The sequence below is a fragment of the Martes martes genome (assembly GCF_963455335.1).
Source record: "Martes martes genome assembly, chromosome: 11".
In the NCBI taxonomy this organism is placed as follows: Eukaryota; Metazoa; Chordata; class Mammalia; order Carnivora; family Mustelidae; genus Martes; species Martes martes.
In genome coordinates, this window is record NC_137899.1 from 21,170,299 (window position 1) to 21,195,867 (window position 25,569).

Here is a 25,569-nt window from a genome sequence, read left to right on the forward strand (position 1 = left end):
GGGGAGTCATTGACTACTGACTGATCAAATATAGCACATTCGGATAGTGGCAGTACCAAATGCTGCTTCCAGTTCATTTTTTATATCATGGGTATGCCCCACCCCAGGCAGCTACATTTCTCTATCCTGAAGAAAGACCATTCCCCTAGACCAAATGAGATACCTTTCTTCGAACTTTCATTTCAAGTGTCCATCCCATTAAAGGTCTCATACTTCTTTAAGTTCAGTTTATTTGTTTATAAAACTTAATGCTGTCCTGTGGTTTTCAAATTAAGATAACTGAATGAGGGGCGCCTGGGTGGCTCAGTGGGTTAAGGCCGCTGCCTTCAGCTCAGGTCATGATCCCAGCGTCCTGGGATCGAACCCTGCATCGGGCTCTCTGCTCAGCAGGGAGCCTGCTTCCTCCCTTCTCTCTCTCTGCCTGCCTCTCTGCCTACTTGTGATCTGTCTGTCAAATAAATAAATAAAATCTTTAAAAAAAAAAAAGATAACTGAATGAACTACTAAAAGTATCCTAATAAGTATGATGCTTCTTTTTGTATTCTTAACAGCTAGGAAAAGAAGCTGATCAGTAGCAAATAAGACGTGTAGTTTCTCTGGTTTTAGATTATTTCAAGCCTTTTCTGCCATGATTTATATTCTGTTCTGATGTTCTCTAACTCAAGTATTTCTCTGTCCTTTAGGTTACTCACTATAAACAGTACCCACCCAATACAAGCAAAGTTTATTCCTACTTTGAATGCCGTGAAAAGAAGACAGAAAACTCCAAAATAAAGAAGGTGAAATACGAGGAAACAGTATTTTATGGGTTGCAGTACATTCTTAATAAGTACTTAAAAGGTATTATTTTTCCTAGTACATTTAAAACACTGCTTTTATGTAACACTTCATAAACTTCCTCTATATTGTTATATTCTGTGATTTTAAATAGTTAAATTTTGACATTTACTTAACTATTTTGACTGTCTCGGATATTATTTTGGAATTGTAAAAAACTCTGTTAATTTGAATGCATTAAATCTTAAACATTGGTGTATGAGCTTATTCTAAATATGAGAAAGAATTTCTGAAACTAATTCGGGAATGAGTTTAAAAAAGCCAATAATTTTCTGAGGCTAACCTGGTATGTTTATAGATTTAAGTCATTAATTCACAGTAAAGGATTCATTATTCATCTAGGAATTCATTTTGAATTATGGTAGCAATTAGAATATTTTTGTCATAGTCTGTTTTATCTTAAAAGCCTATTTTTCAGAACTGCCTGACACTGTGGCCTTAGTTAAAATACATTTTAAAATGGAAAAACCCCCAAAATAATTTCTGTGCTTTTGTATTTGAAAGTCCATCGCTTCTCGGCCTTTTGGCTAAGATCAAGTGTTGTATTTGAATGTCCAGTTTGTTTTATAATGGTATTTCTATGGTGAAAAATTCACAAGGGTTTTTATACATTTTGGAAAATTTCATGTCTGAAGCCTTTTCCAATAAAAATAATCTCAGAAATGAACACAGATTAACTTGAATTTTACAAAGATAATAATCTTCCCATAATCTTGGCAGTTTTAAGGTCAGATGGTTCAGATATGTTATACCATTGAAAACCGACTTGAACATCCACAGTACTTTGCAGTAAGACTTCCCAAGATATTTTAAATGAGTTTTCTAGTGACCTTATATAGAGAAAGTCCTAAAGATTGATGTCATACTTCAGTTCTTTAGCTTAAAAACTTTATAGAATATTATTATTAATTATAGCTCAGATCTGTTAATTGCCTGTTATAGGCCAGCATTATGCCAAGTGCTTCATATGTCTTAACTCACGTAGTCCTCACAGTCATTCTATAAGTAGGTGCTCTACTATAATCCTCATTTTACAGCTAAAGATAACTAAAAGTGTATTTGAGGAGCAAACACTTAGTCCTTGTGAAAATTACTGGATTATCAGCCCCGAAGAGACCCTTTATGAATAAAGAGAAAAGGTTCACCTGGAAAATTATCTGTATCAAATTTGAAGATACATTATAGTGATTAAAAAAATCATCTTAGAAGTTAACTTATTACTGTGATTTTAAAAAATCCTTTTTGTATAATAATTTCTTCTGCACATCTGCTTTTCAAATAATAACTTATCATATATGCTTAGAGTGAACAAGCAGAAGGGCAAATTCCTTTTCTGTGCGGTTGACTCTGGGTGATCATTTAACCTCTCAGTTCTTGGTTTTTTATCCATAGAATGGTGAAATAGCTAGAGAGATTAATCCTACAGCAACTCAGCAACTTATAGAATGCCTTTAGAAATGTAAAAAGGAGGAATTTGTCTTTTCAGGTAAAGTAGTGACCAAAGAGAAGATCCAGGAAGCCAAAGAAGTATACAGAGAGCATTTCCAGGATGATGTCTTTAATGAAAAGGGATGGAACTACATTCTTGAGGTAAAAAAAAAATGTGTTTTGCTCTACTTTGGTTTTACTTTTAGTTCAAAATTTCTTACAAAGGAATTTGAGTAAAAGACTGTAATTATAACTTTTTTCCATCTGTGACCCAAATATAATTACTATTTTAGATATTCTTGTGAAAAGTTAAGGGTAACATTTAAATTTTTTTCTATAGCAGGTCTAAATAATTGGTTATAATATAAATGAATTATAATTTAAATCACTAGCATTTTTCAGAAAGGTGATTTGATCTTTGATGATGCGCTATAATTAAAAAGGGCGTGGTTATTTGGCAGTTGTAAAATTTAGGTCTTTTTTCTTGGCTATACATTATTTAAGGGAATAGATGTGGTGAGACTATCACTATACAGTAATTCTCGGAAATTTCCCTGACTGAATCATTGGAATGGTTCCATGTCAGTCTATAAGGTTGATTTTTATTCTTTGCATATTTGGATCAATTACCTAAACTTTTTGAACATCCAAAGATCTGGGAATTGAGTTATGAGAGTTGAATGTCCTCTGGTGGTGGTCTTCACTACAAAGATGGATTGGGAATGGGATCTTCTGGCATCTTGCCATGTAAAGTGTTAATTTATGTCTTAAAAACAAATGTCTTTTCCATTGTAGACTATCAGACACAAAATAATTAGAAATACTTCAACTTTCAGGCCTATATTGTAATACTGAGTTTTATTATTTTTTACTTATGGGTCTTTGAAGAAGTCAAGTAAGCATTATGTACTATACTTTCCCTGTATCTTAAGTAAGGTTAGTAAAATCTATTGGCTAACTCCTACACTTACCTCATTTGGTTTGCTGGGAGAGAACAGTGATAGATAGGTGTTAAGCTTATTAATATAATTCCCAGTAGCCAAGGTGATGAATATTTTGATTTTATGTTCATTTTAGGGATCTAATCTAGTCTCACCTAACCCTGCTTTAAGAATAGAGTCTAGAGACGTAGAGATGTTAAATGACTTGCCCAAAGTCAGTATTTTGGGGTCCACGCTGCAGTTTCTAAGGCAGTATTCTTTCTGCTGTATCATAAGGTCTTCCAGTGCTTCTCATTAAACAGATTTTTCTTTTTATCTAGTTAACCTGTCCCTGGGATTTCGGAAATAATTTGCCTTCCTAGCCAAAATTTAACAGCACCTTTTACCTTTAAAAGAAAGGAGGCATAATTAAATATCCAGTAACATACTCTGTAGCAGATGTGTTTCAGGCTAATTTTAGAGAGAACTGTTGCACTTGCATATTGATTCCCAAAGCTTTAGAAAGTACACTTAATGATTGGTCTGTCTATTCCTAAAGTGGTTTCAGCCTACTACCAGAATAAAGAGAAAACCTATTTAAGATTCTTCTACTGGCAGGGATCTCTCTCTCTTTTCTCTTTTTTTCTTTTCTTTCTTTTTTTTTTTTTTTTTTTTTTTTTTTTGTTTAATATTTTACTTATTTATTTGAGAGCAAGAGACAAAGATAGCAAGGGAGAGCACAAGCAGGGAGGAGAGGGAGAAGCAAGCTCCCCACTGAGCAGGGCATCAGATGTGGGACTCTGTCCCTGGACCCTGGGATCATGACTGGAGCCAGAAGGCAGACATTTAGCTGACCTAGCCACCCAGGCGCCCTCTCTCTTCTTTTTTGTTTGTCATCGTTTTATGTTGCTAATGGCAGTCCTTTATTTTGTCTTTTAACCTTTAGCTTTTTTTTTATGAAAACAACTAAGAAGGAAGATAGTATTCTTGGAATATCTTTAAAATATGTCAGAATAAACTTTTTTTGAAAGAATGAGAAAAAAACTTTTTTTATCAGTTTGAGATTATCTTCTAGTGAGAAATGTTCTTAGCAGAAGTACTCTGATAACATAAAAGTTAACAATTAGTATCAGTGCCTAAACTGTTAATCATTTTAGTTAATTTTATTTCAGGAGAATAAGAATATTCTGGTTATATTACTAGCAATATAGTAACATGTACAATTGCAGTTTTTATTATAGTAAGTTTAGCTTCTATAAAATATAAAGAACCTTATTAAAACAAGTAACTGCATATCATCCGTTGAATGAATAAATTCATTATTGTCTTTTACCAGAAATACGATGGGCATCTTCCAATAGAAATAAAAGCTGTTCCTGAGGGCTATGTCATTCCCCGAGGAAATGTTCTCTTCACAGTGGAAAACACAGACCCAGAGTGTTACTGGCTTACAAATTGGATTGAGGTGAATTGTTTTATTCTGATTACTGTTTAACATCAGTTGAGGATGTAAAAACCATTCAACTAGCATTCTTGTTTTAAAATTGCTACTAATAGGGCAACCCTGTCGGGACCCCTCTAACTCTTGAGAGCTATTTCTGTATCTTCACTTAATACACTTTAGACACACACATATACACACACAAATAAATTTTTAAAAAATTGAATTGCTACTAATTAAGCTGTGTAATCTTCTACAATTTACTAAACCTTTTCAGGCCTCAGTTTTCTCATTTATAAAGTGACAGTTGGATTAAATAATCTAAGTTTCCTTCCAGGGAAATCTAGTGTTCTGAGACTTTATCTAAGTGAAATTATTAAGAACTATTACTATTAAAGCTCAGTTGTCGTCTGTCTTGTTTGTTGCAATCCTAAATGTATATTATCATAGAGAAAACCGAGTAAAATAGCGCAGGTTTATTTTCATTAACTTAGGATATTTTGTGGATATTCTGTTCTAATTGTACTAAAGGAATTTTGTTCAGATTTTTAATAACAGCTTTCTTCATTATCTAATCAGTTTAGAGCCTGTGTTTTATCACCTAAACAACACTCAAGACTTGCTAATCATTTTCATTTCTAAGCCCAAAAAGGAGGATACCCTAGAGACTCTGAGGAAGGCTCTTTGTTTTTGTTTCATCTGTACCTAAGTAGTCCTGTTTTCACATGCTCATAGTTTTGACATTAATAATCTACTTAGCTTCTCAGGGGCTTAATTTAGGCTTTCTCTATTAGAGGAAATACCCTAGAAAGTGACTATAGAAATACCACCTTACTATTTGAGATGTGTTTACCCAGTGCTTAGAACTAATTCTTTTTTTTTTTTTAAGATTATTTTTATTCATTTATTTGACACACAGAGATCACAAGTAGGCAGAGAGGCAGGCAGAGAGAGGGGAGGGGAAGCAGGCTCCCCACTGAGCAGAGAGTCCGATGCGGGGCTCGATCCCAGGACCCTGGGATCACGACCTGAGCCGAAGGCAGAGGCTTTAACCCACTGAGCCACCCAGGCGCCCCTAGAACTAATTCTTTATCTTAGTATTTATTGGTTAAACTAATTTGTTGTTATATTGTAAAATCATACATTTGAGGTTATTTATAAGTACTAGAAAATTTAAAAGAATATAAGAGGTCCAAGAATATGTTTGAAATACATTTTCAAAATTGACAGAAAATTTAAAACTCTTTTAACTGGGCCCTTTATGGGACATCAACTTATGGTAGGCTAATAGGCCCAGGAAAAATGTCCAGTTGCCCAAAATAATGACTTAAAGTAGTTTACTGCAGTGTTTTAAAACTTAGAATTGACTGTGAATTCAAAGTAAAAGAAAACTTACTAGTTTTTATATAGTTTTGATAGTATTTTTACTGGGAAATACTAGACTTTAAGAGGATGGTATTATAAAAACACCAAAGGAATAGTTATCCATCTATCTTTTTACCTCCAGTGCCAGAATATCCCAAGCAGATAAATCTTATTTTGAAAATCATCATCTAATGGGTAACTTTTTTCACTCTTATTTTCTGATTGAGGGTTTAGTCAATAAGTACTTGCCCTTCTGTCTAATTGAACGTCCATAAAGCAGATATTTATGGACATGGAGGAGTAATTCCCAGCTCACCTTGCTTCATGTATGTTTTTATTTTCTTCAGAAAGTGAAAAAAACACTAGCTTTAAAAACAATAACAACAAAAACCCTGTTGAAATAATCATTATTATTTTGGTGTATTTCACTAGAAAACCATAAAGTTAAAAATGTTATATTTAGACAACTTGTTATTTACAAACTTAAAGATGTTGTTCAGGCAATCCTTGATTTAAAACATTTTCAGTAGCACTAAATAGTATTCCTTCCAGTGACCTTCCCCAGTAGATGTTCAGAGTTATTGCTAATATTCTTTGCTATTCACTGTACACTGAATTTTAAAACCCACTAAAATTACTGAATTACTTTATCAATATCAATAGTGGTGTTAGAAATCTGCAATCAGATTTCAAAACATGTTTAGAAGAGCCCAAGGGTTCTGCAAAGATGTCTCAGACTTACAAAGGGGCTGAGGATTGAACACATTGGGCTAAACATAACCACCTCTTCCAACCAAAAAGCAAAACGAAACCTTTTTGCTGTTAAAAAGAATTATAAAATAGACAGTGACCACACAGCTTTATAGCATATGCAGAAATGTTTCATGTAGCTTTCTTAAAATGACTTGATAAAAGTCAAGAACGTAAAGCACGACTCAGTGAATAGAATTCTGTAGCGCTAGGCGAAAGCATCGCTGAACTAAATAACCTACTGGTAGTCATGATAGATCTAAGGAAAAATTAGTTCCAGGACCATGTAGAGAAGTAAATGATTAACTTCTTTAGCCCCATACTGCTCAAAGTGTATTCCCATGCTGGTCCATAAACTATTTGATGCAGGTCCACATTAAATACAGTAATTGAGGATAACCAAACTTATTTAGAAACTTTCATGCTAATTGCCGCAATACCTAAGTGTCAATGTATTTTATAAAATTATTTGTCCATGACAGATTGAAAATTAAAAAAATATTAGTCCTTTATCACAGTCTTTCTAAATATTATTTGCTTCGTTGGCGCTTTGGCTAAAAACTAGGTAATTTGATGTTCTGTACTACTAAGGTCCTATTGTGCTTATCCTTTGTGTTGATGATTTGAGAGCTAAGCTATGCACTATCTCCAGATTTCACGCGGCGGGCATCCTGCCCAACAGTTCAGATGTCTAACTGGTATTTCTGGTAGTATGGAGGTCTAGGACATACCTCCAGAGAAAGCAGGGATTTCCCTCAGAAGGAAATCAGTATTTTATATTCTAATATTTGTGATTAAATTTATCACTACAGACTATTCTTGTTCAGTCCTGGTATCCAATCACAGTGGCCACAAATTCTAGAGAGCAGAAGAAAATATTGGCCAAATATTTGCTGGAGACATCTGGTAACTTAAATGGTCTGGAATACAAGTTACATGATTTTGGCTACAGAGGAGTTTCTTCCCAAGAGGTAAGAAACTGAAATGAACTTCATTTCATAGAATGTGGTTTGTTGGTGAGATTGGTAATCTGAATTATAAATTTGGGGGACGTTACCGATACTGATCTTGGTTCTGAGTAGGCTACATTTTAAAATTCCAGACATTCAGTCAACAGATATATATTAAGTACTTACTATATGTTAGCCTCTGTTCAGAGTATGTGGAATGAAGCTTTCAACAAATGCCCCTATCCTTTACATATTGAATGGATGGACAGACATGTAACGTTATATATTATAATAAATACAGCAGGTATCCGATTATGTTCTACAGAAAGGCACAAGGCAGAGTAAGGAAAAAGAGGCTGGTGGGAAATGAGGGTGGGTCACAATTCAGTAGGTCTCTCTGCTAGAAGTAACAGTTGGCTCCTTAAATGTTTAGGAGACACTGGATCTTTGTCATAGGAACTGTTATCTCTGCTAATAGTTAAATATCTCTCCAAGAATGGCTTGAGGACAGGAATTCCCTTGAGAGATGCACTTTATACCTCAAAGTATGAGTCTTTTTCTTTTGTTGGATTTTGGTGTGTGGTTTATTTTCCAGACTGCTGGCATAGGAGCGTCTGCTCATTTGGTTAACTTCAAAGGAACAGATACAGTAGCAGGAATTGCTTTTGTTAAAAAATACTATGGAACGAAAGATCCTGTTCCAGGCTATTCTGTTCCAGCAGCAGAACACAGGTACAATTCTGTTTTCATCCTCCTATTATCTAAACATTTGTTTTCTAAAATGACTTTTTTCACTCCTGTGTTGGTGATTCAGTGATGTTTTGCTTAATTACAAGCCAGTAACTACAATAAATCTTCACAAATACAAGCAATACAAATTCAGTATTTATATTAGGTATTAAAGATTAGTATCAGAGGTAGAGAACTTGGAAACATCCTAATGAAAACCACTGAAGAGCTTTCTTTTGACTCTTAAGTTTCCACGTAAGTTTTATTTTAAGAGCTTTTAAAAGAACTGCTCTGTTGCCACATGCAGATACGTTTTATTTGTTAAATCTAGGAGCACTCCCTGTAAAACTTGGTCGCTTTTTCTCTTTTCCTGCTTTCCACACACCCTGCAAGTTGTCAGCTGGACCCAGTACCATCAACTGTAGAAGAACAAGGCACTCTGATGAAAGGAGGGGGTTCAGATTCTTTTCATGCTACCTTATCGGATACGGCTAAACCAGCTCAAGTCACTCTAAAAGGCAGCTACAATCCAGAGTGCAACTGTTCTGCCCACTTTACTAAAACTTTACTGAAAGTCAGTGGAGCTTTTACAGTGTATGCCAAACCTAATTTCTGGTTCTTAATAGCAAAAATTATTTACTGTAATCAGTTTGGGGAAGTTTATTAAGTTTTACTCCTATTTGGATATCACAGGGTACTAAAACCACCAGTGAGGTTTTCTCCAAGGCAATCTACTAAGGGATAGAAAAATATAAGAAATTGACCCTTCCTATATCAATATAAAAATAATACACTAGCAACTTTCTGCTTTGTTGATGAAGTACTTTTAAAGAGGTGAAAGTGCTCTGGTGGTGCAAGGGAAGGAAAGGAAAGATGTTATCTCGCTGGCAGGATCAAGAAAGCTTTTTATAGAGATGGTTATGTGAAATCTTCACTTCTTGAAGGAATGGCAAAATTTAATGGCAGACATGAGAGAGCAATCTTTCTGAGTAAGTCTAATCGCATGCCTACCACAGGTCAGGGATTGTCCTGAGAAAGCAAGAGTGAAAGAGGAGATGGAATGTGTTCGGGGAATATGGGCTGAAACATAATAGGGATTTTGTTGGGAACATAGAGTAGACTAAAAAAATAGGTTAGTTAAGGCCCTCAGATTCATTTGACATTGAATGTTAACTGTGTACATCATGCTAGGTTAATCTAATTACTTTTTCAAATGGGAGTGAACATTGAAGTTTTGAGCATAAGGAGCTTTGTCATCAGACAAATATTTTATGAAGATTGTTTTGATAGCAGGATATCCTGTGAATTGACCGAAACAAGAAGTTAGGCTGAATAGGAAACTGTTGCAGCAGTTTGGAGAGATGACAAGGTGCAGACCCTGTGGCTCTGAATGGAAAGAAGTGGCTGAACTTGAGCAATGGCTTGGGAAATGAAACTGCTAGAACTTGATGATTAGATTGGGACCAGTAGATGGTAAATTCCGTAAATATTCACGGGAAATGCTGTATCATGACATTAGGGCCTTGTTGAATGCTCTCTCAGTCAAGGCTCATGAAAGTGGGAACACAGGGATGTCATCAACAGATGAAGGCTCTAGGATTACAGTAGTTTTATTTTGGACTTAGATGTATGTACATCTTCTAAAAACTTGAGTAGTATCTGGGGCCACCTGGCTGGCTTAGTGTGTTGAGCAGCTGGCTCTTCATTTTAGCTCAGTTCTGATCTCAGGGTCCTGGGATCGAGCCCTGCATCAGATTCCACACTCAGAAGGAAGTCTGCTTGTCCCTCTCCCTCTGCTTCTTCCCCCATTCATGCTGTCTCTCAAATAAATAAATAAATAAATCTTTAAAAAAAAAAAAAAAAAACAAAAGACACACACACAAAAATAATATACATATATGACTCTTCACTGATGGTTTTGTTTTCACAAGTATGATACTATAAATCTGAGAATAAAGATATATCTTCCTTAGGGTTTTCATGTTAAAACAGGATGTCTCATAATATTTACTACATTTATAAATTTGACCCTTTTAATATATAAGAATATTTCAGATGTTCCTAAGTAGAAAAGTCTTTTGAACAGTAGCGTAGTATAGTGAAAGAAGCTTTGAACTAAAAGCTGGGAAATCTGAGTGACCCAGTAAACCTTACAGCTGACAGTCTGGGTGGCCATGGGCAGGTCACTTACCTCTCGGTTCCCCAGTTTGTCCATCCAGCCAAACAAAAGGAGGAGCTAAAATGCCAAGTCTCCAGCATTAGCAGGTCATTAAGGATAAATGAGCTAACATCTAAAATAACTTGAAAATAAGAGAACTCTAAAAGCACTGCCATTATTGTTACAAATATTTTAAGAAATATATGAATCTCCATTTAACAGGACTTTTCTGTTTTCTTCCCAGTGTACTACCAGTTCACATACTCAGATTCTTATTTTGCCCTGTTCATATAACGGTTTTCATATTCCTGATTTACTTATTCTGAGGCTATGCAAATCAAAGCCACACTTTCTTATAGCCAGTAATAACACCTTTTTTAAAAACCCCACTGAACCCAAAGATGTGGGAAGAGTTTGGTTGACCAAGAAACTTAAGAGAAGTATTAGACTATTTAATGTGGAACCCAATTAAAAATTGTACATCATGTGGTTAAGAAAATGCTTACTTTTTTTAGCTTATGTAAAACTGCCTTGTTAAACTATATAAGTAAAACAAAAATCAATAGAACATTGAGGAGGAAAAAAAAAATATGCTATTTATAAACTTTCCCTCAAACTTTAGAAAGCTGTCAATTTGATTTGATGCTGGAAATTGGAATAATGGCATTAGTAGAATTCATTGAACAGATATTTATAAGCTCCATATACCAAATACTATTATCAGAAGAATAGGTGTTACAGTTGGATTATGTAGAGGGTGCTGTAGGAAATGTCTCCCTGATGATCAGTATAATAAAGATAATCACCTTCTTGCCTAACAAGTGGATCTGGAGTCCAGAAGAAAAACCTGGACTAAGGTATAGATTTTGGAAACCCTTATCACAAGTGGTTTTTGTTGTTGTTTTTAAAAGCTAGTGTTTTTCACGCAAGGAGGTGAATGGAGGAAAGCATGCACCGGGTCAGGGCTTATAGTTAGACTGAAGGGGAGAATACAGCCTCCGAGGCAGACTGGAACCATAGAAATAGGAAAAAAATAAAATAAAAATGGTGGAGAGGTCTCTGAAGTTATGGGAAAGAAAGCTTCAAGGAAGTTCAGGCGCCAAAGAGGAAGCGATTAGAAGACTACAAATGAACAACAAAGTGTGGTGGGCGATGCAACGAGCAGAGGGGGGCACTGTATTGATACCAGCACTGGACAAACAGCACTGTGTGGGCAGCCAGCTTTGCCTTTAGGAGTTCATTCTTACATTGCAAAGCTCTCTCGTGTTGGTATTCTTTGAGCTCAATTTTTTCCATCCTTATAAAGAGGACAGTAGTAGTTCTTGATGTGAAGATGGGGCTTCTTTTCATTCATGTCTTAATTATTCCTTTAGCCTACAGATGCTGGCATGAAGTAGGGAGTTGGCTTCATAGCTACAGGCAGCCTCTGTACTTGTCAGGAGCAGTGTTTGCTCTAAAATAAGTTTTATGTGAATAGATCTGCTGTCTCTCCATTTCAGACAAAAGTTGTCACTGAGTAGCTAAGTCTTTATAACCCTGAAGTGTACATGCTCTGTTAGCACCATCATATCACTGACTGCATGGGGAAATAGTTTACTTCAGTCCTTTAGAGGGAAAAAACAAAACCCGTAATGGAATGACAATTTCAATCATAGATTTGTGTGACTCTTCAGTTTTGAAATAAACTTGTACCTACATGGGCTTACACAATAAATGAATGGTTGTCTTCCCATTATTTTACTTAGAAAAATGGATGGGGTAGAGATGAAGACTAGAAAATTAGGGAGAAGGAAAAATGGCTTGGCATGAGGAATTGGTAACAGTTTTCAAATTCATTATTAAATTGTTTGACTTATATTTATTAACCAAGAAGTGCTTGTTATATATTGTTAATCTTATTCAAGAAGAATCATTATTGAGGACTTTTTAAAAATCACTGTTGCAGTTTTTGCCTAATAGAAACTCTCACATTTTATTTCCCATCTTAATTATGTTTTGTGCAAACTAAGTATTAAAATTCTTACATTCCCTGGGCATGTATTAATTAGTAGTGGATACTCTATAGCTGAAATAAATGGCTGCCTATTATTGGCCATTTGAAGGTATAACTGGTAAAGGGTTAGTTGACTATATGTACATACAGTACAGTACAAATAATTGTGTAAGTAATTGCCTTTAAGATTTTTAAAGTCAAAAAAGACAAATATATGTTCTTGCTATTATTGGTATATTGTTTGGAAAATTCGCAGAAGGGAGCCAAGTGCTTGCATTGCCTAGCAAAATAATAGGAATATGTAGTCATTCTTTCTGACATCTTGGCATTCAGGAGGTGCTTTTTTTTTTTAGGTAAATGATTTGGTTTGTTTTTTTAAGTAAACTCCACACCCAGCATGGGGCTCGAACTCACAACCCTGAGATCAGGAGTCACATGCTATACTGACTGAGCCAGCCAGGTACCCCTAGTGAACTGATTTTAAATGAGCAGGTTCAGGAATACAAAAAGAGTTGGGTGACTATGACTTTAAGAGTTAAAATAACTATGGGACAGGAATAAGATTTCTTATACTCTTAAACATCAGCCAAGGGGTGGTGTGGCCCAAATAGTCAGTGAACCTTATGATGTGTATTCATTAAGCTAAATCACTCACCTTCTTTGTGATGTTGCTGGTGTAAGTATAGTGCATGAGAAATGATTGAGGAATAGATAATGTGTCTGCCTAAGTAAATCTATTTTCATTTTATTTCCTAGTACCATAACAGCCTGGGGGAAAGACCGTGAAAAAGATGCTTTTGAACATATAGTTACACAGTTTTCATCAGTGCCTGTATCTGTGGTCAGCGATAGCTACGACATTTACAACGCATGTGAAAAAATATGGGGTGAAGACCTAAGACATTTAATACTGTCAAGAAGTACAGAGGCACCACTAATAATCAGACCTGATTCTGGAAATCCTCTGGACACTGTATTGAAGGTAAATTTTAACACATTACTTGATTATTAAAATGCCTGTATATGAGCTATATCAGCACTATTTTAATTTCATTTGTGCACATGCCATTTCAGAACTATACAGCTCAAGGAGGGTAATAAATTTGTCCAAGGATTACCCACAGTTCTGGGTTATTTGTGTATCATCAAATAGATAATAATGTTGAACAGATACTTTCTACATACCTTGAAAATTAATTAGTAACATTATGGATGCCTGGGTGGCTCAGTCGAGTAAGCATCTGCCTTCTGACTCAAGTCATGATCCCAGGGTTCTGGGATCGAGTCCCACGTCAGGCTCCCTGCTCAGTGGGGTCTGTTTCTACTCTCCCTCTGCCTGCTGCTCCCCCTTTTTGTGTTCTCTTGCCCTCCCTCTCTCTCTCTGGCAAATAAATAAATAAAATATAAAAAAAAGAAAGAAAATTAATTAGTAGTATTAATCCTGTGATTTGGTTACCAGTTTTGTGGTTTTTCTTTACCACAAATCATTGCTATACGTTTGAAGTTTTTAGTGCAGAAGAAATACATGCAAGGTGACATGGAAAATAAAGAATTCAAAAATACTTTTCAGGTAGTGATTCTTTGGAGATACTGTTGATCCTCAATGTAGCATTTCTGCTTTGCTTTTTTTTTTTTTTTTTTTTTTAAGCTTTCAGGACTTGGTTTGCCTTCTCTGGAAATCGTTAGTAAAAGCAGGTTATTTGGTGCCTACTACTAGAAAAATATTGTGTTAGGTGCTTTACTTAAGCTGTGTCAATTCATTTCTATGAAGACTGTGTGATAAATATTACCATCTCTTTTATAGACAAAGCAACAGGCTTAGAGAGGTTAAAATAACTTGCTAAAGGTCACACAACATGTACAATATGCCAGGTATCCAATATAGATCTTTGTAGTTCCTGCCTTCACACTTTACCAGACTTTCCCAACTAATGATTAGATGATGAGTTACCCCTTGAGAAAGGGGGATAGAGAACCAAGGAAGTCTTTTCCTATCCCATTCAGTAACAGGCAATTTTGAAGGTCTTAGTCTGAATTGGATTTTAGCAAACTTAACAGGTTTCATGTCTTCCCTGTTGCCTAATAAAAATGGACTGACCTAATTAAGAATAAACCAAGTCATCCATATGGAATTTTCTCATTGGTAAAATCTTCATTTGGGAAAAGGGAGTGATTCGGGGTAAATATATGTCTGGTAGGTCTTTTGTAAGCTCTGGCCCAAGCTTTCTCAGAAATTTTAGATCAGTGTTCAGGAATTTCAGCTGTTCTAAAACTTAGTAGGCAGTGAATGAGTGGGATGATTTGCATAATATGCAATTTGTCTTTAAAAAAAATGGGTGTCACCTTTAAATGAGAACTTCTGAGAAACTTGGGCTGTATGTGCTTCATTTCGTGCTTTGTAATCATAATTTGAGGTTTTATAATTCAGATGGGTTTATATTTGGGTTCTGTCAGACAGAATAAGCCAAACTGGGGCACCTGGTTGGCAGGTTGGTTAAGCCTCCAGCTCTTGATTCAGCTCAGGTTATGATCTCAGGGTTGTAAGTAGGATGGAGCCATGCATCAGACTTGTACTCCGTGCGGAGGCTGCTTCATATTCTGTCTCTCCCTCTGCCCCTCCTGATCATGTTTGCTCTCTCTCTCTCAAACAAATAAATCTAAAAAAATAAATAAGCCAAACAAACTGTTGGGCATAGGCAGAATAAATCCAAATCATAATTATAAGTTTGTCAAATGATGTTTTATATACCTACTAAAAATATGATATTTACTATTTTTGATTCATTGACCTCTGGGTTACGGGCCCAGCCTGTGTTCACTGGGCACTCTGCTCACTTAAAATTTACTGTTTTAATTTCCTAATGTCAAAGATTTTTTTCCCTGAATCTGTATTAATTTGAAAGATGGGAAGAAAATTTTGTATTTGGAATGACTTTACAGTATAAATTGACATGATGGAAAAACAGCATGCCTGTTTCTAATGTAATCAAAAGGAATTGAGACTAAATTATAGAAGGCTTTGTATATAGTGTTGTAAAACTTTTTAAGTAATTTGATCAGTTTTTATATTCTCAAGACTGTCTAGCAAAGCAAAGTCATTTTTTTAACTGTGGAAAGCTTTTACACTCCCCCTCCCCGGCCGTTTTAGTTACTTTGTTGGGTATGTATTTTCCCCTACAGGTTTTGGATATTTTGGGTAAGAAGTTCCCTGTTACTGAGAACGCAAAGGGCTACAAGTTGCTGCCACCTTATCTTAGAATTATTCAAGGGGATGGAGTAGATATTAATACCTTACAAGAGGTATGTGTCTTATATTAAAGTTCCAATAAAGCATTCCTTAGAATTAAGCTCTTTATCAGTTTGATAAATAGCACATTAATAACTTAAGTACAGCTGTGATTCTTTTCACAAATGTTCATGATCATGTATCTTTTAATTGCTTAAAATGTATAGACACAATTGATCCTTGAATAATGCAGGGGTTGGGGTACCAATACCCCCTCCACCCAGCACAGTCATAAATCCATATATAACTTTTGACTCCCCTAAAACTTAACTCCAAATAACCTGCTGTTGACCAGAAACTTACCAATAGCATAAATAGTCGATTAACACATATTTTGTCTATTCTGTGTGTTATACACTATATTCCTAGAATAAAGTAAGCTAGAGAAAAGAAAGTATTAAGAAAATCATAAGGAAGAGAAAATACAAGTCTAGACATAGCAGCCAGACCGCACGTACTACTCTCTGTCCTCATTGGGCATCCTTGATACTGCGACTAAAGATGTGTCACTATGAAACAAGAAAATGCCTGTTACGGAACACTTCCTTGTATATGAAGTGAAAAGTCTTGACACAGCTTAAACAGGTGTGTCTTACTGGAATGCAATTATGAAATTCAGATGGTGTTAATATGTGCTTTCTCAAGAGTATAGAATGGTTTGTCACCTCTTCTAAATTAAGCATGGACTATCATCACTATTGTTAGATGCAGCCAAACAGTGTTCCGTTATCTAAAACTTTTGCATTTTTCCTCAAATAAGCTTTTAAAGCACTACGACTTTAATACCTAAAATATTCCATAAAAATGAAGGCTGTCCCTGCTATCATGCTGTACACGGTCTGCTGTCATAAAGCACTGGTATTTTCATGTCCATCAATCTCCCAATAGCACCCGCTTGTATAACACAAGTTACCAAAGGATTTTTCTGTTTGCAAGAATTTTTGGTGTAGTAAAAGTAAGGTCAATACCCAAATTATAAATAGTTTGTGTCCCAAAGATCCATTTAAGAGAAAACTATGGCATATAACAGTGGTTCTGTGGTGATGTGCATTTAGAGTTCCAGAACAAGGTTTCTGGAACAGATCACTTGCAGTTACAGAAATGAGCTCTCCCAAACTGCCTTACTTAAGAAAAGTGGAAACTCCCCAACTCTAAGACACTTGGTATGGGGAGGTTAGGGGTTTTCGTGCAAAAAGGAAGGAAGACCTGAGTAGAGAAAACTCAGCAGGCATTTTTAATTGCTGTTGTCTCCTTAGCTCAGCTAAATTAAAGGTTTCTTACTTGGTATCCGTTAAGAACTATTACCCATGCCTACATTTTAGTGAGTTTAGCAGGTGCCCTCACACGCATTTCTCCCCCTTTCACATGAAGAATCATGGGCAGGAAGGGGCCTGAGCCATTTTCAGAGAACCCATTAGTGCAATGTTCTTCCCGTGGCTCAGACCCGGCAGTCAGCTCTGGAAGTCAGCTTGTTCATCCGGGTGTTTGAACTTCCGTGTAAAAACTGAAACTCTTCAGTTTTCTTTTTTTTTCTTTGTAAATTTTGAGAGTGTATGTGCAATTTTTTTTTTTAAGTTGAGAATTAGCTTTAAACTCAAGTGTATGTTTGTTTATTTTAACTTACGAACAAGAAGTTAAATATTGAGACAGATACTCCTTGGCCTTCGTGAAGCCTTGGTCAGAGATGAATCATCTGTGTTAATGCAGATGCACTTGTGTGTTGTTTGACCTAAAAGGTAACACATGTTTTGTCTTGAAGGGAGTCGAAATAAGTTTTCAGAAGCAAGGAAAGGAATTGTAGCAGTTTTGCTTTGTGCATCTACTAGATGCCTTAAATGTGACAAAATGAAAATTCTGTTTAACTTCACAAACAGCAGACTTCCCTCATTGATAGTCAGCCTCACTCTTGAACTTTGCTTCCCTGTGACGTCTTATGAAGTTGATATAACCCTGCTCTAGATTTCTGTGTACCAGAATCTACTTATTTAGGAAAAGAGGCAGAAACCTCTTATGATAGACACAAAACCTTAAATGTTTTATCACCAGTTGTTTCTCATTTCCTCATTTCTTTCATTCCCCCCACCCTAACCACAGTCAATGGCAACACCACACATGCAGGAGCTTGGAGTGAAATCCCTTCCTTTCACACTTTTTGAAGTGGGTAGGTTATTTAAAAGAGAAAATGTGGAATATAACTCTGTAGGCCTTACTCTTACCTCACCATGTATGGTGTTATGACTCTAGCATGTTTTTGTTCATCAGTATGACTCAGCAAAAATAACCTTCCTCTATCAGATTACTTAGTTTTTGTTTTTTAATCCTCTAGATTGTAGAAGGCATGAAGCAAAAAAAATGGAGTATTGAAAACATTGCCTTTGGTTCTGGTGGAGCTTTGCTACAGAAGTTAACGAGAGATCTCTTGAATTGTTCCTTCAAGTGTAGTTATGTTGTAACCAATGGCCTTGGGGTATGTCCAACTTTTACTCCTGTGTTAGTAACTTCTGTGTTTATTACATTGAATAACTGCATTCTACCAAAGGATATGATTCTAAACTCATAATATGTTGTCATATACCACTGACCTTGACTCAAAACAAGGATAGAAAAAAGATGTTAGGTTAAAAAAAAAAATGTGACTTGGAGAGGAGGAAAAATAAGATTAGAGAGATGATGCAGGCCACTCATTTCCTACTGCTTCACTATTCTACCTTTGAGTCAGAAAGCTGACCATTTTGAGTGGGAATGTCAGCTCACCTAGCCATCACATATTAAAGATAAGTGAGTTTGTAGGCACTGTCCCGTGTTTGAGGAAGGTGGAGCATGAGGTTGGAGTTCAGATACCACAATCCTGTTCTGATAGCCTTAAAACAGGAGAACGCAAGCTGCCCGTTTCCAGGTGCTGAACAGCAATCACCCTGGCCCTTCATAGCCCCTGAGAATCTGTGGATCCAAAGGTGGGAGTGGGGGTTACCAAGAACTCCTCAATACCTGGCTTGGCTCCCTGCTTTACTTCATTTCTGTCTGTCTTTGGAAAATTCTGAGGTTGATTGACTACTTGCTTCTATTATATTGGCCTCCTACCTTTCTGATGTTTAAACTAACCTCTGTTCTCTTCAGGTTCTCTAGGTCTTCTTTGCTTTTCACAGTAACATGGAATAGAGTAAAAAGTAACAAAAGGAGAGGTTATCAAGTAATGGAATGGAAGCTTTTACCTTATTAAGAATCCTAGTTCCCTTGCCACAGATTCTCTGATACAGTTGACATAGATTTTTTTTTCAGTAGCTTGCATGTGCTGTACTTGAATCCGTTTAAGGTAATCCAGAATATAAAAGATCCCTTAAGGGTCACATGTTCACTTCAACGACTTCTTACAACTAGAGTAGTAGGTATCTACAGTGGTACGAAAGGATATTTAAGACTTTGGATTTTGTTCATACCTTATACAAGAGGACTCCGTCCTCCAACACAAGCTAGAGTGATGCTTCTAAAAGCCAGCTGTGGATTTCCTTAGTTATACCTATAAAATACCTAAGCTTTTTTTCTTGAATGGGAATTGAGTGAACATTCCTGATTAGTCTTATTTCTCTTTCTTCCAGATTAATGTCTTCAAAGACCCAGTTGCTGATCCCAACAAAAGATCCAAAAAGGGTCGATTATCTTTACACCGGACACCAGCGGGGAATTTTGTTACACTTGAGGAAGGAAAGGGAGATCTTGAGGAATATGGTCATGTATGTTCTCTATGCTAATTTTTTTTTTTTAACAATAGGTTAGCTTTCCAAATTAAGAAAGGGGGCTCTTATGTTGTATTTTTAAATTATTTTCAGAATAGATTTTTTTCTTGAAGGACAAAGTACTTTTGTGATAAAGTGTACAAATGCTGACCTAGTCTACCAAAATAAGTTGAAAACCAAGAAGGGGCTAGATTGTAAGTCAGTGTATACAGTGGGTGAAAAACTTTATAACATTCAAAAAAAAAAGTTCTACACAGTGACCCGCAGGGTAGTGATTGATGAGCTTCAACAAGCTTTTGTGTACATATTCTTACTTTTACTGCCAATTTAGCAGCAAATAATTTCTGAAGAGGAATAGCCAAAAATACTTAAAGGAAGTTATTTATGTTATAGTAAAACTATGATACTTTTAATAAAGGAAGGGCTGTCTAAATTCTGAGATGTTGTTAAAGATAATTGCATTTTTTTTAAACTAAACAGAATCCAGTCAAGATGGTTTTCTTTAGTCTCATGTGATTCTCACAGCAATTCTGGGCTACAAAATGCAAATTATGTTATCTTAATGTAAGATGTGAAAAGGCCAAGACTGGATTCTGATAACATAATAACAATTGGTGAAACCTAGACTTAACCAAGTTTCCGGATTCAAATCAACCAAACCAGAAAGATTCCTAGTGTGCCGAAGTGGTCCATGTGCTGTAACAGTCTTTAACATGCAAAAATACACTTGTATTTGTGAACTCAGAAGTTACAAAATTTATTTAAGCCACTGGATTGAACAAACTTTTAGAGGGAAACTACTTATGAACATTCATATTCTCAGAAAAAAAAATACCAAAAAAAGTTTATACATACATTAATTTATCACTGTGGATTCTTAATACCATGTCAGATATTCTGCTTAGAGTGTATTGCTTTGACACTCTTAAGATTTTGAGGCAGAATATTTTTGTCTTTAAAAAGCATTTAGTCCTTAAGCTAATTTTTAGGTTTAGCCTGATGGCTTAGGGGTTTGGTAGCCTTCACTTAACTCTCCTAGCTACCAAGAGTTTGCTGAATCAGTGTTTCCGGATGGACTAGCGTCACTTTAGATACAGTCCTAACTATGACTTTAAAAAGGCACTGATTTTAAGAGTATGTACATGATACTCTAGAACATTTGAGGCAGTAGTCAATTATAATCCTAAATGGCATTTTAATTTAAGAATAGGAAACCCCATTCTCTGATAGTACTTAACTTTATGAGAGAGAAGGTCATGCATCTCAATCTCAATGGGAAATTTAGGGTGTTTTAAAGAGAAACTAAAGGCAGGCAGATAGTTCCTTAGGGAGACCCAAGTGGCTTTACCAGACCCAAAAGGGAATTTAGTTTTAATTCTCAAGCGTTGTGACCCTTGCATAGATCAAATGGATTACATGTATCAGTTAGTTCTGAAATATACAGCTTTTAAATCAGTCACTGAGCATTCATCAAGAAATCAATACTTTTTTGTTTCTGGTTTGGTTGTTTTTTTTTTAGGGGTTTTTGTTTGTCTAAAGTCCAAAACTCAGTGACTAGGAAGTTTATTAAATTCCAGGGTGGGTAAGTTTAATCAGTGTTGAGTCTGTTGTCTAGGAACAAGGGAAGGTCTGGCAGGCTTTTCTTGCTCACGGTCCATCATAACGATCAGCGACAGCAGGACTCTTCTGGGCAGCCGAGCAGCTTCCACCTGAAAGCATAGAGATGGATCAGCTAGGAGTTTTTTGGATTTTCCTTCAAGGAAAACTTTTAAGAATATTTAGCTTCTTTTAAAGCTAAATATTTTTACATAGCGCTTTTAGATACTGCCAGGCTCTCTGCCTGCTCCACAAGCATTGTGTATAAAGATATTTTGTAATTTGAACACCATCAGACATCTCTGTGTTTGACTAGTCAGTCTAATTCATCAAAGCATTACTGAAGTATTTTGCTTGATAGTTAATAAAACTTACGTTTTTATGTTTACATAAAATATGAAAATATATTTACATTGTTTTATTTGTACAGGATCTTCTCCATACTGTCTTCAAGAATGGGAAGGTGACAAAAAGCTATTCATTTGATGAAATAAGAAAAAATGCAGAGCTGAATATCGAACTGGAAGTAGCACCTCATTAGGCTTTACGAGTGGGTGTGTGTGCTCGCCTGCGTGTGTGTGTGTACGTGCATGCACGCACGTGGACACCTGTGTGTGAGTATGTAATAATGTTTATTGTACAGATGTGTGCGGGTTTCTTTGTGTTTTATGATACATTACAGCCAAATTATTTGTTGGTTTATGGACATACTGCCCTTTCGGTTTTTTTTTCCAGTGTTTAGGTGATCTCAAATTAGGAAATGCACTTAACCATGTAAAAGATTAATGCTAAGGCAAGCTTTTTAGGGCCCTTTGCCAATAGATAGTAATTCAATCTGGTATTGATCTTTTCACAAATAACAGAATCCAGAAATTTTTATATATAACTGAAGATCACATAAAACAGATTTGCATAAAATTATCATTGATTGCTTTATGTTTATATTTAACTTGTATTTTTGTACAAACAAGATTGTGTAAGATATATTTAAAGTTTCAGTGATTTAACAGTCTTTCCAACTTTTCATGATTTTTATGAGCACAGACTTTCAAGAAAATACTTGAAATAAATTACATTGCCTTTTGTCCATTAATCAGCAAATAAAACATGGCCTTAACAGAGCTGTTTATGTTATTGTACAATTTGAAAATTATGTCGGGACATACCCTATAGAATTACTAACCTCACTGCCCCTTGTAGAATATGTATTAATCATTCTACATTAAAGAAAATAATGGTTCTTACTGGAATGTCTAGGCACTGTACAGTGATTATATACGTTGGTCATTGTATTGTACCAGTGAAATGCCAAATTTGAAGGCCTGTACTGCAGTTTTATATGTCAGATATTGCCTGTGGCTCTAACACGCACCTCAAGATTTTAAGGAGATGTTTTTAGAGAGAATTTCTGCTTCCACGATAGAATATATACATAAATGTAAAATATTAACAAAAGTGGAAGTAGTGTATTTTAAATTACACTTCTGAATTTATTTTTCCTATTCTATAGCTGATACGACTTAAATGAATTACTGGAATGGGTAGTGAGTGTACTTATTTTAAATGTTTTGATTCTGTTATATTTTTCATTAAGTTTTTAAAAAATTAAATTGGATATTAAATTGTATGGACATCATTTATTAATTTTAAACTGAATCCCTCAATAAAAATGCGCAAGCAAGTTCTTAACTGAAGATAAATTAAAGCATGATGACATGAGTTTGAAGAGAAGAATCTTAACCAAGATTAGTAAGTTGGCTACATTCAAAGTGTTCAACATCAGAAATATTCGAGTGATTAACTGCTAGATTCTGAGTCAGTCGTCACATCTGACAAGAGACCAGTTTTGTTTTAATGATTCTTTTCTATTTACGTCTATTCTAAGGCAGGAGCTGGCCAACTGTGGCCAAGTTCAGACTGCTTTCTTTTTTATAATAAATACCTGTTGTCTATGACTGCTTTCTTGGGACAGTGCAGAAATCAAGTAGTTACACAGTGACCATATGACCCACAAAGCATGAAAAGTTTATTATCTGGCCCTTTGCAGAAAGTTTGTCGACCCCTGAGGTCTAAGAAAAAGTGTGTGTGTGCCTTGAAGTTTAAGAGAAATGTTGATTTCCAGGGACAGGAGGAAACTATGTTGATAAGGAGTTTGTCTTTCTTTTGTCCTTTCTGTTCTTATTTAAGAATCTAATCTTGGAAGACCAATTTTGAAAGCTTTAATAACATGACTTTAAATGTGAAATTTAAAAAACTGAAAAGCCATAAATTATTTGTCCTAAAACAGTTACAAGAGAAAGGTATTTATCAGTAGAATAATGCCTCTTAAAAACATCATTAAAAAGAAGGTGGTTTTTGCAGATGATTCTAAACACTTGTTTATTGAAAATAATAAGCATTGTTCACTTTTATTAAGAGTTTTCATCCTGTAATTCCTAGTGGAAAATTATTTTAAGCTAACTCTTTTAAATGTATCTAAGCAAAAATTAGTATTAAAAACACAGCTTTCTTCACAGAATGTGCTAAGGGGCTTTTAGAGAATTAAAAGACCATATTTATTACCAAATAACAACTTTGATAACCACCCATAATTTTGATTTTGTTTAAACATTGGAATTATACTACAGATAATATTCTTTGTGTACTGTGAATCTCAGCAGTTTCAGAGTAGCTAGAGGATTTTATTTTCAGACATCCAGTGAATGCTAACATCTGTGCAGTAGTACATGGCGTAGAAGGAGAGGGGTGGAATGATTAATTCTATTAGCCACTTGGAACTGAGTAATTTGAATTTCTGTGTCTAAGCACTTAATAATATTTGGCCATCCCCATTCTCAGTAGCAAACGGTTGACATAGTTATCAATTAGAATTCTGCTGTGTGTCACCTTTAAATCAGCCTAACTCTTCCAGACAAAAGCAAATGGCATGTTTGGGTTTGCTTAAGTCATTAGATTTGCAGTTGACATCAGTTAATCCCTCTCAGTTTCATAATATCATGAAGTATTTGTATTTTAAATAGAAGATAGGAGTTCTGTGTTAAGACTCTTTATTTGTACTCTATACTTCAAGTCAAATGGTTTTAATGATTATCCCTTATTTCCTTTCTTGAAATAAATTGTTATGAAAATATTTTATAATGAAATTCATCTTGGAAAACTAGGAAGAGAAAAATGGCAAGGTAATTATTGTTCTGTTTGCCATAATTTAGAATTCAACACTTAAACAAATATTTTGTAGTTTTACATTCCTTTTTAACCCATTCAGTGGAGAATGTCTAGCTTTTCTCCCAAGTTGTATGTTAATTCTAATATGTATACTACAACATCAAAGATAAAACATGTAATAAACATGGAAATAAAGTTTAGCTCTATTAGTGAAATGTTAAATTTGACTGTGTGCTTCAAATAATGGCCATTTCTAAATTTACCCTCTTTTAGGTATTCCTCCAATTCAAAGAACTAGAAAATGAGAGAGAGGCATCAGGGATGACTCCTCTATTTTCTGCCTTGTGCAGCTATCTGAATGGCAGTGCCTCTTACTAAAGACACTGGAGAGAGACCAGATTTGGGGGAAAAGGGCATAATTCCTAGGTTAAGATCTCAGATGCCACTGAGACATTTAAATGTGGATATTAGGTAGTTGAATTTACAGATTGGGGACAGGAGCGTCTCCAGGTATGAATTTGATGTATAGCTGGTCATGAAAGACACAGGAAAGGGTACTTCTCTAGGGAGACAGACTACGGCCTGGGAAACCACATGCCAAATCCAGCCCGTCTGTTTCTGTAAATGCAGTTTGATTGGAACAAGCCATGCACGTTAGTCTGATTATTGCCTATGGCTGCTTTCATGCTACAGTGGCAGCGCTGAGAAGTTGTGACAGACCTCAAGGCCTATGGAGCCTAAATAATTCACTTTATGGGCCTTTAAAGAAAAAATGTGCCAATCTCTGCTGGAGGGTATAAGGAAAGGAGGACCAAGGGCAAACCCAGAGGAACTCTAAAAATCTAAGTGGCAGAAGCTAAGCAGGCAAAGAAGACTGACAACAAGTAGCAGCTAAAGAGATGAGGGGCAAACCAGGAGGAGGAAAGGAAGGATGAAAGAAGGGAGTGTTTCTGCACGGTGTTGAAGATGTGCTGAGAGACCAAGTAGAGTGAGGGATGAAAAGCATCAACTGCATTGAACCTGGAAATAACTAGCGGCTTCCCAGCATTCCCTGCATAGCGGCAAAGGCAGCACATGGCAGAAAGCCGCTACCTTACAAAACTCTGAATTCTGGATGTAAAAAGGAAACAAATGAAGCAACAATGTGTCTTCCCTTCCCTTCTTAGCTACTACTGCTTTATATCTGAAAAGGACTCAGGAAAGAAGAAGTTGACGAT

The 25,569-nt window shown here is 35.6% G+C and overlaps 1 protein-coding gene across 1 annotated transcript in view; it reads left to right on the top strand.

Moving 5' to 3' along the window:
• Positions 1 to 22,814, top strand: part of NAMPT (nicotinamide phosphoribosyltransferase) — a 37,496-nt gene extending 14,682 nt beyond the window's left edge. The window contains exons 2-11 of the mRNA XM_080817919.1: positions 684 to 840; positions 2,324 to 2,427; positions 4,522 to 4,650; positions 7,554 to 7,712; positions 8,287 to 8,423; positions 13,328 to 13,553; positions 15,752 to 15,871; positions 18,184 to 18,324; positions 19,454 to 19,588; positions 21,618 to 22,814. Coding sequence (XP_080674045.1) covers positions 684 to 840; positions 2,324 to 2,427; positions 4,522 to 4,650; positions 7,554 to 7,712; positions 8,287 to 8,423; positions 13,328 to 13,553; positions 15,752 to 15,871; positions 18,184 to 18,324; positions 19,454 to 19,588; positions 21,618 to 21,728 — 1,419 coding nt within the window. The 3' untranslated portion in view covers positions 21,729 to 22,814. The remainder of the gene's footprint in view (positions 1 to 683; positions 841 to 2,323; positions 2,428 to 4,521; positions 4,651 to 7,553; positions 7,713 to 8,286; positions 8,424 to 13,327; positions 13,554 to 15,751; positions 15,872 to 18,183; positions 18,325 to 19,453; positions 19,589 to 21,617) is intronic.
• Positions 22,815 to 25,569: the final 2,755 nt, after the last annotated feature.